This window comes from Protopterus annectens, chromosome 3.part0 (assembly GCF_019279795.1).
Source record: "Protopterus annectens isolate FY-2018-M chromosome 3.part0, PAN1.0, whole genome shotgun sequence".
NCBI lineage: Eukaryota > Metazoa > Chordata > Ceratodontiformes > Protopteridae > Protopterus > Protopterus annectens.
In genome coordinates, this window is record NC_056731.1 from 1,278,433,346 (window position 1) to 1,278,448,938 (window position 15,593).

The 15,593-nt window shown below is 37.3% G+C and overlaps 1 protein-coding gene across 1 annotated transcript in view; it reads right to left on the reverse strand.

The window, feature by feature from the left end:
• Positions 1-15,364, reverse strand: part of AQP4 (aquaporin 4) — a 264,205-nt gene extending 248,841 nt beyond the window's left edge. The window contains exon 1 of the mRNA XM_044065439.1: positions 15,276-15,364. Coding sequence (XP_043921374.1) covers positions 15,276-15,310 — 35 coding nt within the window. The 5' untranslated portion in view covers positions 15,311-15,364. The remainder of the gene's footprint in view (positions 1-15,275) is intronic.
• Positions 15,365-15,593: the final 229 nt, after the last annotated feature.

Here is a 15,593-nt window from a genome sequence, read left to right on the forward strand (position 1 = left end):
TTTGTCTATCTAGAGCACATTTCCCACTTTTACATTTGAGAGGAACAGTTCAAAAGAAGTTGTCTCAGTACTGAGCACTGTGAGACACCAATGCTAACTCCTATCAAAAGAGACAGCTATGCTCCTCTGACATGTCACATCCTGCAGCTTGACCAGTGTTGTACCTACTGCAATGCATATGACCTGACATTTAATGCTTTTAATTTGTTGATTATTTACTTATGTATAATAGTACTGAATGATTTAGCAAGTTCAAGGCAAGCAGCCTGCATAGCAAGATCAAGATGCATCTATATTTTCAGTTTCTGATTCAAAGTTGCCATTTCTTCTTAAAAAAGAAAGAACAAGATTGCAAATGCAAGATCTCACCTATAGAAACCTAAACATCAAAACAACCAGTTAGCATTTGAAAAATGGAAGTTTAATAAAAATCCACATTAAAAAACACATATATTTAAGCACTTTCATCAATAAGACATCATCGGAACCATGAATAAAACTGAGGAAGTGACCTATAAAAATACACAGATTGACACACACACCTATAATAGGACCAATCAGTTTGGAGAAATAAACACGAGTCAGATGGAAAATGCTAATAAAATATGAACAGAGAACATATCGCAAGTTCCTGCCATCAGAATACAGAATTGTTACTTTCATCCAATGGTAAACCTCTCACAGGGTGAACAAACAAATGGTATCATATAGCATAAATACCAATCAGATGGAAAATGCTAATAAAGTATAAGAGAGAACCAGTCATAAGTTCCTGCCAATCAGAATACAGAATTATTACTTTCATCCAATGGTAGACATCTCACAGGATGAACAAAAAAATGCAAACAAAACCCAGGAACTTGATGTCAACAACTTGGAGTACATATAAGATACATTTATTTAAAGTTTTGATGCCCTAAATTTCGACTCAGTGGTAACTGAAATGGCATTATTTAGTCCTGAGAAGTTCATAGAATACATACTCAATTGCCAAAGCTTTTCACAATGTAGTAACTGATTTTTCCATTCCCCCAAGAAAGCAGGAACATCAATTTTCTCCAAAATATAAAACTTAAACACAGAGAAATTGTGACAACAAGCTGCGTGTTTTTATTATTATTTATATTTTTATATTATTATTATTATTATTATTATTATTATTATTATTACTATTATTATTATTATTATTATTATTATTATTATTACCTCAGTTATCCATATCTACCAGAAGTCGGTCATTGTAGCTCATAAGTAGATTACTAGGAGATAAAATTCCTAAAATGTCCCCCTATTGTAGGATAGTGGAACTCACTGGGAAAAACTGACTGTTACTTGGACAGTTGGATGAGGATGATGTGCTTCAGTTGTTAAGAGTGGGTATCTTGCAGATTACAGTAAATGACAGCAGCAGAATTAAAAGCAGATTAGTTAATGCCTGCTGTCTGTGCCAGTAATCTTTCCCTGACTTTCCGTAACATAAAACATGTTGCATCTCTTTCTACAGAACTTGGTGCTTTATGGCTTTTAAAGCAAGCAATTTTTTTTTTCCTGTAACTAGTACTACATGGAACAGATAAAGCTCCATTAACTACAAAGAATTATGATTGGGTCTCTGATCATAACCTTCTGCTATGTGTTCTCAATGTGGATGCTAAGGTTCATTTCAAGGTGAATTTCTTAGTATCCATGTTTTGAACACATAAGGCTGTTATGATCAGAGATCTAATCATAATCCTCTACGTGTGTGCTTGTGTGTGTGTGTATATATATATATATATATATATATATATATATATATATATATATATATATAATATATATACTTTTATATATATATATATATATATATATATATATATATATATATATATACATATATTTATATATATATATTTTTTTTTTTATATATATATATATATATATATATATATATATATATATATAAAAAACAATGTTGCAAATGTTTTGCCTTTTTTTTTACTTTTTTAGATTGGTTGGGTTTCAATCACTAGTGTTCGATTACATTTTGCTCAAACACTAGCGATTTTGATGGTTAAGGTTAGTAGTGAATCAAACACAGGAACAAAAGATGATGATCATTAGCAAGATGTAGCCATAACCCTCTGAACTGAATTAATAGGTACATATGCATGTTTTATTTATATATATATATATATATATATATATATATATATATATATATATATGCGCACTGGGTACCGTTTTTTCCATTAAGTTAGGTTGTTCGTCAATCTGTGAGTGGGTTAGTTTTTCAAATGATTCACAAACTATTGAATATACTGGTATGGAGTTATTGCAAGGTTGCTTAACAGTGAGGTTTAGGGAGTTTTCCTTTTCCCTACTGTTGTGTGACCTCAGAGTTTTACTTATAAGTTGTAGGAGTTGCAGCCCCCTACATGGGTGAGCAGAGCCACTTGCCATCTGCAAAAAAAAAATTTTCATTTTTGTGCGTGTGCTCATATGTGTGTGTGTATATTTATATATATATATATATATATATATATATATATATATATATATATATATATATACATATATATATATATATATATATATATATATATATGTATATATACATATACACATGTATATATGTGTGTGTGTGTGAAGTCAGAGGGATTTTACTGTTGATTTGAGTGCTTGTGTATATAGTACACACACACACACGCACACACACTATCACATAACTTTCATAAATGACATTTACCTAGCCCATTGAAATGAGTGAATCATGTCAGAAATCCATTGAACTAAGATAGTACTGTTTCTTAGGCCAAGATTGAAGCAACAAAGATTAGTCAACAACTCAAGTGAAATGAAAGCTAGTTCATGTATCTAGCTTTCAATTTGTAGAAGAAATTTTGTAATTTCCAAGCTCTCTCACAGCCAAAGATCATGTGGTAGACAAAAGAAAACAGACAAAAATATAGTGTAGTTACAACACCATCAGGCAGTGTCCAGCTTTAAAGAAAAATAATTTGTTATTTCATTGAAAAGCAAGAAGTGCAGAGAGAAAAGGGAAATAAAGTCTTACTATTAGACAGTTTTCCCACATGGAAAGACCTACATTTTGTATCGATTGTCTGTATTTCTGTGCCTGGATTATGGAATCACCTCATGACTCACCAGGGAAAGCTCACAATATGGTGTATCATAAAACTAAATGGTTACATCATGTGTAATCAGTGGAATTTCTGGGGAATAACAGCTGCATTGTAAAGGGCCTAGATGGGAGTTAGGTAATGCAGTGCATGAATGTCAACTGGCTTTCTTTAACTGTAAGAAAATATACCTGTAAATTGCAAAGGGCCTGCTCTGACATGAGCAGATTAGGCAGCAACTGCAACCCTCAAAATATCCATGCTGCTTCTCAAGCAAATTTGAGCAGGAGTCACAAGTACTGAAGAAGACACTTAGCTAATGCTAAAAGTACAATATACACATGGATAAAGCAAAAGTAGGTATGTCAAAAAAGATTTAAGGTAATGCGGACAACTGCCTATAGTCTTAAAAAGTTACCAGAACTAGTAATAGTTCAACTCTTACTTCATTGGCTAGGAAGTTGTAATTATTTGGAGTTTATTTAATGTGTCATTGCTCTGATGAAGTCTCTACCTGAAGCAAATGCACTAAAACTGTTGAAAAAAATTAGTGAATGAATTTGTGGTCTGTGCTGTTCAGTGGATGTATTTGGTTCTTCCAGACTGCTACAGTTGTTATTTGGTGACCAACTGTCCTTTTGGTTTGTGGGAGAACTAGTGGCAGAAAAGGAAAAACAACATTTGGATATTGAGGCAGTAACAAAAATATGGTATATGGTAAACATGTGATTAGGATATAAGCATAACTAGAAACAACTGGAAGGACAGAGTATGTAAAATATCAACAAGTATAATTGTTTATATAAGGAAAGAGCCCAAAAGCTAGTGAACATACTAGAAAACATGATGGACAGAATTCACAATATGTTTCACTGGAGACAGGAAATGTCAGGGCACAATGCACAAGGGCTGTACAGTGAACCAATGGCATTGGGTAGAAAGAGAGTTTGTGTTGGTGGTGGACTTTAATTTGCCAGATATAAATAGGAAACCTTCTGACTGCAGCCACTCCACTGAGCAGGATCATTTCTATTGGCTGTCAAGAAGCTGCCTGAAAATAATAGTAGAGCCTACTCAAAATGGGGGGCAGTCTTTGAACTAGGCCTCACGCATTTTGCAAGGGAGAGGATCACAAGCAAAGAAAAGGACCATTTAAAAGCAGCCAATTATCAAAAAAGTGTGGTTCAGCATCAACAAGAAAACAGATTACAGTAAATCTAAAATGAGAGCTCTGGAGTTCAGTAGAGCAAACTTTGTTAAAATAGAAAAGTACCTCAGAAAACATGCAGCAACACGTAAAGGAAGAGGGAAATTACAGAGAAGATTCAGTAAGACTGTCAGCATGGGTAAAGTACAGGCTAGACAAAAATTTCAGAGGATCACAGTAAATGAAAATCAAAAATCATAGAGATAAAATAGGATAGAAACTAATGAGGTAGCATGAGTCACTGCTGGGGCCTGTTCATTTCTCCTTTCTGTGATCTTTACAAATTACCTTCTAGAGGATTTCCCTTATGAATGATCCACACTCAGTTGTTCAGAAGCCAGTTTTTCTATCACAGATGATTTAGAATCCAATCATTGTATACTCCACTCATAAAAGAAAGCATTATTTTCTAGGGAAACAACTTGTTCACACCACATGTATACATCCTTATGTATATACTAACACCATGGTCAAACAACAGTGGAGAAAGGTGAAACACTCCAACAATGCATGCAGTACTCCAGGACAAACAACAATCACACAGGCCTACCTTACAAAATACAATCTACAATCAAGAGTTAAAAAACAAGGAAAGCAGTACACAACGGGAAGTGAGGGGGAGTAGAAGCAAAAAAAATAAAAAAAAATGGCAGTCATATCAGATGAAGTAAAGGTAAGCATACAAATGGGGTGTTAGATGAAGAAGATATAGCTTCCACTATGACTCTCTGACTTACAGCATTTTTGGAGTGCTTATTACTCCCCTAGAAAATTGTATGACTTTTCTATCAGTGTCCTACATCTATTGCTGGGTCTACCAGCTTCTCCTGTACCCCTGGACTGGCTCCAATGAAGCTGGGGTCAGTGTGGATTCTATGAGCATCCTGGGAGTGTAGACATCACTATTCAACAGGAGGTAATTTACTTTTAAAGGCCAACTCCCCTCTCTCAATGGAGCATCCATGGTTACATTTGAGTAGTGGGTGTGCAATGGAGGCATTCAGCATATCACCCCATCTACACAGTAGCTCAGCCAAGTCCACCAACCTTTCTTCTCTTTCAGCCATACCCACTAATCGCGACATCCCCAGCTTCCACCAAGGTTTGTCACAAGGAACACCCATGGAACCACCTCTGGAATGAGCATGCCCATCCCTCAGTGCATCTCTATCACCCACGTCACTAACTGAACCTCAGGTTGGCTGAGCTGTAGTCAGTGCTTTATCCCTCTATGTCACAGTAGTGGCAACAAGTTACAAATTGGTGAAGAACCAACTTGTTGATCACAACTAGTCAGGAATTCAATCATTCTACCCAGCTGGTAAATTAAATATAAGCATTTTTTGCACACTTCCACCTCCCAAAATTTTCAGCATTTCGAGTCCATGAAGCCGAAACTTCAGAATAGCGAAAGTGCATAAGCGCAAATGCGAATATGTTGAATCCGTGCTTATGCAGTGATGCTGCGTTATGAGAAATGTTTGTTTGGGATGTTTGTGTTCGGACTTTCAGGTGAGTGAGTGTATGTGAGCATTTTTGTAACTTCTGTGTATGTATAATGTGTGTGCGAGGGACTGTAGAATGTGTGTGTGTGTGTGTGTGTGTGTGTGTGTGTGTGTGTGTGTGTGTGTGTGTGTGTGTGTGTGTGTGTGTGTGTGTGAGTTTTTTTCTCTCTCTGCGATCTCGGAGTTAGTATATATAAGTAGGGGGTTGTGGGGGTGTAAGGGGGCTTGACCCCTGCTTTTGTTTAGTGTAGGTATGTGTATGTGTCGTGTTTTGTTGTGTTTATGTTTTTTGTGGTATAGGTGTTGTGGTTTGTGTATGATGTAGTGTATGCTGTGTGTTCGGGTTTGTGATTTCGGCTTTGTGGGGCTTCAGTGTTGTGATGGTTTCAGCGTCATGGACTCAAAATGCTGAAATCCGAGATTTTCAGCATTTCGGGTATATGAAGTGAAACCATATACATACATACATATGTATGTGTATATATATGGATTATCCTTGAAATACTGAAATATCGAAATTCAGTATTTCGAAGCTATAAAGTCAAATTTTTGAAACCATGAAAACTCAGAACCGCGAAATTCAAAATCTGGAGATTTTGAATTTCACGCTTCTACTGCACACACACACACACACACACACACACACACACACACACACACACACACACACACACACACACACACACACACACACACACACACACATCACAGCAACAGAACACACTGACACACACCACAGCCCCTACCCAAAACCCTTAACACACACACACACACACACACACACACACACACACACACACACACACACACACACTCACACACACTTACCTGAATCCATAACCACAGCGAAACCTCAGAAGCGTAAAATTCAAAACCGCCAGTATTTGAGGTTTTGAATTTTGTGCTTCTGAGCTTTCTCTGTTCTCAGGATTCCACTTTATGGGCTCAAAATACTGAATTTTGAAATGTCAGTATTTCAAGGTTCTAAAGTGAATCCGTATATATATATATATATATATATATATATATATATATATATATATATATATTTATGGGTCTATATCAGAACATTGAAGTATTAAATCTTTGAATGTTCTGATATCAAACACTATTCAGCGAATGCTAGGAATAGTGAAGCTGCAGAACAGCTAATTCCTCAGGAAAGAATTCAGTTGGCCATTTCTGTGGCTTTGCTATTCTTAGCGCTGTGGTGGAACGTTACGGGTTGGGTTCAGGTAAGTGTGTGATTGTTTGTATGTTAGGGTTAGGGGCGGGTTAAGTGAGTTAGGGTTAGGGCACGGGTTAGGCATGTATGCGATAGTGACAGACATTAGGGTTAGGGGCGGTGTAAGTGAGTTAGGGTTAGGGCGCGGGTTAGGTGAATGTGTGATAGTGATGGACCTTACGGTTAGGGTTTGGGCTAAGGTAAGTGGGTAGATAGTAGTGTATGTTTAGTTTAGTATAGCGTTAGATGTAGGAATTTAAGTGTATGTGTGTAGTTGCTGTTTGTTTGACGTGCTTGTGTTGTGTGTATGTGTTTCGGAGCAGCATATTTTTTCCATGGGAAAAAATTCGCTGTTCTGAATGTTCAATATTTTCATGTTTAGATGTTCTGGGGCAGATGAAATAGCATTCGCTATTTTCATCTTTTGATAACGTGATATAAATGCATATATATATCTATATATATATATATATATATATATATATATATATATATATATATATATATATACATGTATGTATATCAAATTCACACCAGCAGTAATTTTGTATGGAAAACAATGATCAGGTTGTTTAACACTGATGAGTTAAACTCATCAAGACAGAAAATGTTTCAGTTTTACTCAGTGAAATGCAGTGAAGTCAAAGAGTTATCAGTACAAAACAACAAAACAAGAAGTCATTTTCCCAGTTTATATACGATAAGATCTCATTTATGCAGCATAAGAGAGTCCGCTTGGAAAACAGCTGTAGAATGATAGAAGTGCTGCACAAGAAAACACTTCAAGTGAGACTAACATGACCTAACATGCACAGTCTGGAGAATGTCATGTGGTGTGGGGGCATGGTACAACTATTAAAGTATATCAAATGGTCAACAGAGTCCTAACAGGAGCCATGGTTCAGTAAACGAAATTGTGAAGAACAACAGCACGCAAGTTCAGGACGAAGAGTGGGCAGATCGTAGGAGATACAAGACAGTGGTATTTCTTAAACAGGGTAGTGGGAGACTGGAGCAGGCAACTTAATAGAGTTTCAGTGCTTAAAACAGTGACAGATATCAAGAATGCATGGGACAGGCATAAGGTGACCCTAACACGGATTTGGGGGTTGGTGGAGGGATAAGCTGCTAGATAAGATGGGCCTGTAACTTTTCCACTAAATAATGTACCAAAGACATGGGGCCACATGGCCCTTACTGTCATCAAGGTTCATGTCCCTACCTTCCTGTGACCCAAGGGGGGATATGCCAGGGGACAATAAACAGTGGGAATACAAGGAGAGGTATCTGATATGTAATAAATGAAAACTATCCTTGCAGTTTACTGTACCCACTGTTACAAATTTTGAGTGAGTGAGTGTGTGTTTGTGTGTGTGCGTGTGTGTGTGTGTGTGTGTGTGTGTGTGTGTGTGTGCGTGTGTGTGTGTGTGTGTGTGTGTGTGTGTGTGTGTGTGTGTGTGTGCGCGTGCGGGCACGCAAATGTGGAAACTGACATCATTTCTCATGTTACTCAGTGAACGTAGTGCTTTTGATACATGCTGGAAACATCACATTCATGCTTGGTTAAAGCTTTCATTCCTGTCCTTCTCACTAAGTAGTCACTGTTTGATGAGGATTATATATATATATAGCAAATCATTCAGTGCAGTGGAGCCTTGAACCTGTCCTGCTACTTTTCCATAGCGGTTTCAGGACCGAGCATTAAAGATCACTCTTTAAACACTGCTGATGAACTGAGCATACTACATGGGTAAAGTGTTGAACTGACTTAATATCATTGTTACATAATGCTATTACATTTATCATACAGACATATCTTCTAAAAATCTTCATTAGCACACAGTTGTAGACAAAAAATGTCTGAGTTGCAGATCCATGCTCAGAACAATTAGAAAAACAATGTGGTAATTTGTAACTTGTGCTTGCTGTATTATAACTACACATCCTTACATTATTGGCACAGAACAAAGTCTATATTCAGCATCAGAAAAAAATATATACTGAAATAACATTAATCATGAAATCCACTCAGTACATTAGTAATATAACAACCAGTCAGTAATAAACAGCTTTGAACCTAATTGCAGCTGATATTCCACAATACATTTGAATGTGTGTGTGTGTGTGTGTGTGTGTGTGTGTGTGTGTGTGTGTGTGTGTGTGTGTGTGTGTGTGTGTGTGTGTGTGTGTGTGTGTGTGTGTGTGTGTGTGCCAATCTGTTACAGTATGTGCCAGGAAACACTAGATGACCCTATCTATCTTCTTCCCTTCTACTGCACAGAGTTGTAAGCCACAGCTTTCGAGTTAGGAATACTGAAGCAATCTCTGTTTTCTGATTTTATAATTGTACTAATTGTCTGAAGGTCATTTCTCTTTCTGAGAAAGCTTAAGTCTTCCAAATGTAAACAGCAACTTCTGCAAAATTTTCATCGTACAGTCATGCAGTAAAGATTAGCTTATTAAATATTTTTGAAAAGTTAGAAAGTAATGTATGATCACTCAAAGAAAGTGACAGCATTTAGACAGTCAACACAATTGCGAAGAACTTTTTTTTGGTGATATCATACTGTTAAAGCAATTGTGAAAGTACATTTACACATACATTAACTGGTCGTAATGATACACTGACAACCAGTACCATGACATTCAGACTGCTGGTGCTAAACTAACAAAATGTCTGATAATTGACTATGTGCATAACAGTTACATGAGTAAAAGTGCCAAAACATGCAACACCTAAAGAAACAGCAAAACACAACCTAAACCATTAGAAATGATTGTTGCATGGATATGACCCCTGCACCTCCTTGTGGATGATTTCACTCCTACCTCCTTACTTGTATACACTATCTAAAGGGTGAACAGCCTTGGAGAAACTTACAACATTACAAACTATGCTGTTCACAAGTGGCACAGTTCATTTCACTGAAATGATAAATTCTGCAGTAATAATGCACTTCATTACTATGTAAACCTGCTAAAACAAAAATCACAAATGTTACTGTCAACAGAATTACATGTTCCCCATTACACTTTCTTTAATAACAAGAAACAGCTAGACTTCAAACATTTGGGAAGTATTAATTACTGACATATACATTGGTGCTGTACTCCTGAGTGCATTATCCTTTGGATGTGGTGTTAATCCGAGGTCCCATTTGCTTGAGGTGGTGGTAGCTCAGGTGGATGTAAAAGATAACATGGCACCCATCAAAAAGAGTAGTGGAAGTTTCTGGATGGACTGGCCAAATTGTTTCTTAGTAGAAATGCCACCTTAGCATTCCCATGGAAAGAGGCCACTAGCCTAGTACAACTACCCTGGTCAAGAAATGATGTACTGAGATATACAATCTACTGATGGAAGAGGAATTCCTGTGGTCTAATTAATCCTTGCTACTACTGTATTCGCTATTAGCTCATAGGGTTTGATAACTGCTACAAAAGAGATTTCATTTTTAGTCCGGGATTCGATTACATAATTTTCCACTTAAAAACTGTATAACTGAGCATGTCATTTTACCAGACTTTTGGGCTTACTTGGTTAATGTAACTATTGTCCTGCTCCATACTTTATTTTCTCTATCCTAGGCATGCTTGCAACTATCTGTTATAACAGGTTGTAGTACCATCTAAGGAGGTTATATCATTCTTCAACCTGCACTCTTTTAGATGCAAACCCTGACCCTTCACATAAACTTCCCTTTGGGGCCTGTTCAGTAAGCCAAGCACTAATAACTGCTGGCTGTGTCTTTGTGGCTTAGGGTAAATGAGGTGCAACTTAGTGGTAACATAATAGTCTGGGTTTTTCTGGCACATACACCGCATATGCATTTGTGCTGCTCTGAGGAGGTTGTTTAGCCATACTGACAGTCCTGGGTCACCCCCAGAAAAGAGGCACTTGTACTTACTGGTTTTACCCAATCCAGTGAAAACTAAAATAAATATGGTGAGAGAAAAAATATGGCATTACAAGGAATGCTAAAGAAAATGATGTTCTGGTTTAAGTGTGAGGTATTGAAATACACATACTAAGTCTATAAATATACTTTGCCTAAATATGTGTAATCTTGGAGCTATAATATCTACAGTTTGAGGCTGTGGGGAAAGAGGACTCTTATCACAAGCATACTTTCCCTTATGTGATCTGTAGTGAATTAGTGAAACTCGGGAAGTTTGTGTTTGAGTCAATGAAGCAGGCCCAATGTTCCAGGTGCTAGCATTAAAATAAAAATATGAGTGTTATCATGGACATTCCTGATAACCAGAATTTTTGTCACAATTACTAACACAGAGGCATGGTAGTTATCTATTCATCCAATAACCAAACTTTGGAAACTGATCTGAGTCATGAGGAGCTAGACAGGGAGGGACAGAGGGAATGTCTCATGGACGGTATTCATTCCTTTTAGGGAGGCAGCAAACAAGAATGACATTCTTTCAATACCTGATGCAGGCCAGGAGATCAGCAGCATTACCTGTACAGGCATCTGCTTTGAACAGGTGCAGACACATCTCCAGTGTACATCACTACATGCTGCCAGAAGAGAATGTTCAGGGGAAACAGTGACCTGAGAGCACAGCTAAGGGCCACTGAAAAGAAGCCCTGTCCTTAACTTACTCCAAAATATGTGTTTGACAACCATATTACCTTTGAGGTATACGATCTCATAATGTCTTATTAACGGTGCCATAAACTAAGTCTGTGAGGGGGGGTGGGGGCTAAGAGTTCAGGGTATGTATACCGTATATATATATATATATATATATATATATATATATATATATATATGGGTCTACCTGACATGGTCGACAGTTCATATGGTCGACAGTTTATTTGGTCGACAGTTCATTTGATCGACAAGCATTTTAGGTGGGGCTTCCCACCCCAATGGGGGCTGTGCCCCCCACATCCCCTAACTATATATATCAACTCCAGGGTTGCACAACATTGGGGAAGGGGGCAAATCTGCTTGTCGACCAAATGAACTGTCGACCAAATGAGTGTCGATCATATGAACTGTCGACCATGTGAAGGGGACCCATATATATGTATATATATATATATATATATATATATATATATATATATATATGCATGTGTTTAATTATTTAGGCATTTGTTAACCAAGTAAGTAGATTGGCCCCAAGATCAGTTCTGTCCATGACAGAAATATATACACTGCCTACAGAAGTTACATTAGCAGAGTTGTAAACATTCTACAATAGGCTACAGTTATTTACATTATCTACACAGCATAGCATTTTACCCAAATGACAGCATTATACAGTATTATACAGTATATGAAAACCTTTAGTAATGGCATCATAATAATAGAATGGTTTATTAATAAGTATGGAATAGTTAAATGCAAAGCTGTATGAACAAACAAACTGAAGAGGACCACAGTGAAAGGAAGAACAGGATATGAATTGCCTGGAAACCCTAACACATAGAAAATGTTTTGCTAAAAACACAACAATTCTAAATAGATTGAAAACGGATATTCATCCAAAGTTCTTATCTGCCACGCAATCCACCACCCCATCACCTTATTTTAATCAACTCTGAGGTTGGTATTACTCACAGAAAAGACAAATAAATGCTTTAAATTTTTTTTTCTGATTCTTATCTGGACACATGGAGGACATGCAGAATCCTGACAGAAAGAAGACATCATAGCCAAGAAATGAACAGCAAAAACAATTACTGTAAGACAGCAGTGCTAAATGGTTCACCAGTGTGCCAATCTGTTGCATAGTTCAAATAATTTATCAGATGACCAAGTTTTACAGTCTCGTTAATGTCAGGATTACCTTAGATCAGTTCCGTTTATAATGTCTCTCAACCAGTAATAAGTAGCACTATATTTTACTAAATCATCTCTCACAACAATACTTTAATTATTCATGTACAGGTAGTTCACGCTCCATATTTCAAAATCAAGGTAATTAGTGTTGTCGCCTCACAGCAATAGGTTTTCTCCAGTTTGATTTTCAGCTGGAGCTCCTTCTGTGTGGAGTCTGCATGTCCTCCCTGTGGTCGAGTGAGTTTTAAAGACATGCAGGTAGGTGCGTGTGTGTATGTGTGTGCCTTCTGTGATGGTTGGGCGCAGGGCTGGCAACCCGACACCATAAAAACACCACTGCCAATCAATCTGCAGATCGGTGATCTGCTGTGGTGAGCCATAACCGGTTAAAGCCAAATGACATTGCTTTTTATTATCTGTAATTGCTAAGCCATCTAGTGCTGGTCTCTCCTGTATCTTTACACTAGCACAAAATGCATTTATCATCACAAAGAAAACTACGCCAGCCATAGGGGACTTCTGCTCACTTACGACAGCTACCTTTAGGGAGGAGGGTTGGCATAATGGTTAAGGTGTTAACCTTACAGATACAAGATACAGGTTTTGATTCCGACCTCTAGTTATTGGTTGTAACAGTCCTCAGACTGATAGCCTAGCATTTCCCTATAAATCTCTTGAGTGACAATAAGATATTTGTTTTTTCAAGCTGCAAAGTAGTGTTGCTGTCACAAAATCTCCTTATTATCCCCCCCCCGCTTTACTCCCTTGTAATACCACCTCATCTGGCATTTGAACGTGATACCCCTGCCCCCATCAGGTATTTGAGGCTAGCACTCCTCCTGTAGCTTGCATTTTGGTATTTGCAGGGTCCCTCAGACTTTTCCACATTGAACTTTGCTTTTCACACTGCTTCATCCTTTCACCTGCTAATACTTACTATGAGAGCTCTTTGCTCATTTGAATGTTGTTGAACAGCTGCAGCATTTAACACATTTGACAGAGTAGTCTGTATTATTCTAGTAATGTTACACTGTGTGGGCCACTTACTGTATATTTTATAAAGGAATTAAGTGTTGTGAGTTTCACTTTCATGTTCTTTTTTTCTTGGTCTGCTGTATCTTCTTGTACATAGTAGCATGCTCATGTATTTATTTAATAACTAAATAAATAAATGGATTTATAAGGTTACGAAGGATAGTATTTGGGGTATTTTAATTACTTGTTAACCAAGTAAGCCCTGAGACTTAACCCAATGGAGCATCTTAAGAGCACTGTCAGGTTAAGAGACTTGGGTCAGGGTCACGCAGTTTGCAATGGAAATTGTTATAATCAAACACAGGACTATATGAGGAAGCATGTTAGCAGCACATACCTATAACCAGAAGTAGGTGCTGTATCATATCTAAAAGTTTCAGAGTCACGCAGTTTGCAGTGGAAATTGTAAGAATCAAACACAGGACTACATGAGGAAGCGTGCTGGCAACACATAGCTATAACCAGAAGTAGGTGCGGCATCAGATCTAAAAGTTTCAGAGTCAGGCAGTTTGCAATGGAAATTGTAAGAATCAAACTCAAGACTACATGAAGAAGCATGTTAGAAACACATAGCTATAACCAGAAGTAGGTGCTGCATCAGATCTAAGTTTCAATGTGTAGGTGCCACTAATGTGCACACGCAAACCTAAAACTTGAAACTAGATGTCTGAATATTTTCACTTTTATAGAGCCCTGAGGTTTCAGGTTTGTCACCAGCAGCATGTATGCTAATTCTCAAAGTGGTTGTCTGTGAGCATCTGTAGCCTTAAAGTTCAACACTTGTGGTTTAATACCGAAGCTCTTACTTTACAAACCACTTTTGCAGGGGCATAAATATACAGCAGAAGAACAGTTTACCTTAAAAGTAAGTAATTTATTCCCTCAGTTTCATAGTGGCCGGGTTCAAAAAAAGAAATCCAGTTTTGTAAAAAACAAAAATTGTCTTAGAAAACACAGACCAGTTCTATGCCATGCATCTAATTTGTGTTCCAGTTATACAGTAAATGCATTCATATCATTAACTGAATCTTTGAAAAACTGTTCTTTGGAAAAAGAGTTACTTTGAACAGTATAATGAAGTCTAGATTATTTCCATGGACTGCACAGTGAAAGTGGAACAGAAGTTAACAGAAGTCGCTAACCCAAGAGACACGTTGATAAAAACAGCTTGATATAACCAACGAAGCATAAAGCTGCCACAATTAGTAGGCTAACATTTCAATAAACATAAGATCTGCAACAAGGGAAGACTGCTCAGACAAATATTAGTATTCTGAATTTTCTATATTGTTCATGAAATACACACAGAAATAAATAAATGCTGGCACTTTCAACCAAAACTACAGATTTCTGAGCTACTAAATGCTTCCTTACCTGCAGACTCCGGTTAATATTGCACCTCCGCTCATTCCTGCCTACATCAGGCAGACTCTTTGTACTACTATCTTATGCTAGCATCTGTACTAGTGTTCTTATGCCATCAGCTCTGCAATTAGAGGCAAGACTGGGGGGGGGGGGGGTCAAATTACTGACTGTTGCTTGATTGGAGTGTGAAGTGTGTTGCAGGAAGGAAGGGGACAGTTTTGCATTCTTTGATGACCACTTAGAGCAAACGAAAGAACTTTGCGAACTCATTTTTAAGATTATCTCCATTATTAATAATAACTATTAGTTTCTGGCTCAGATTCAAGT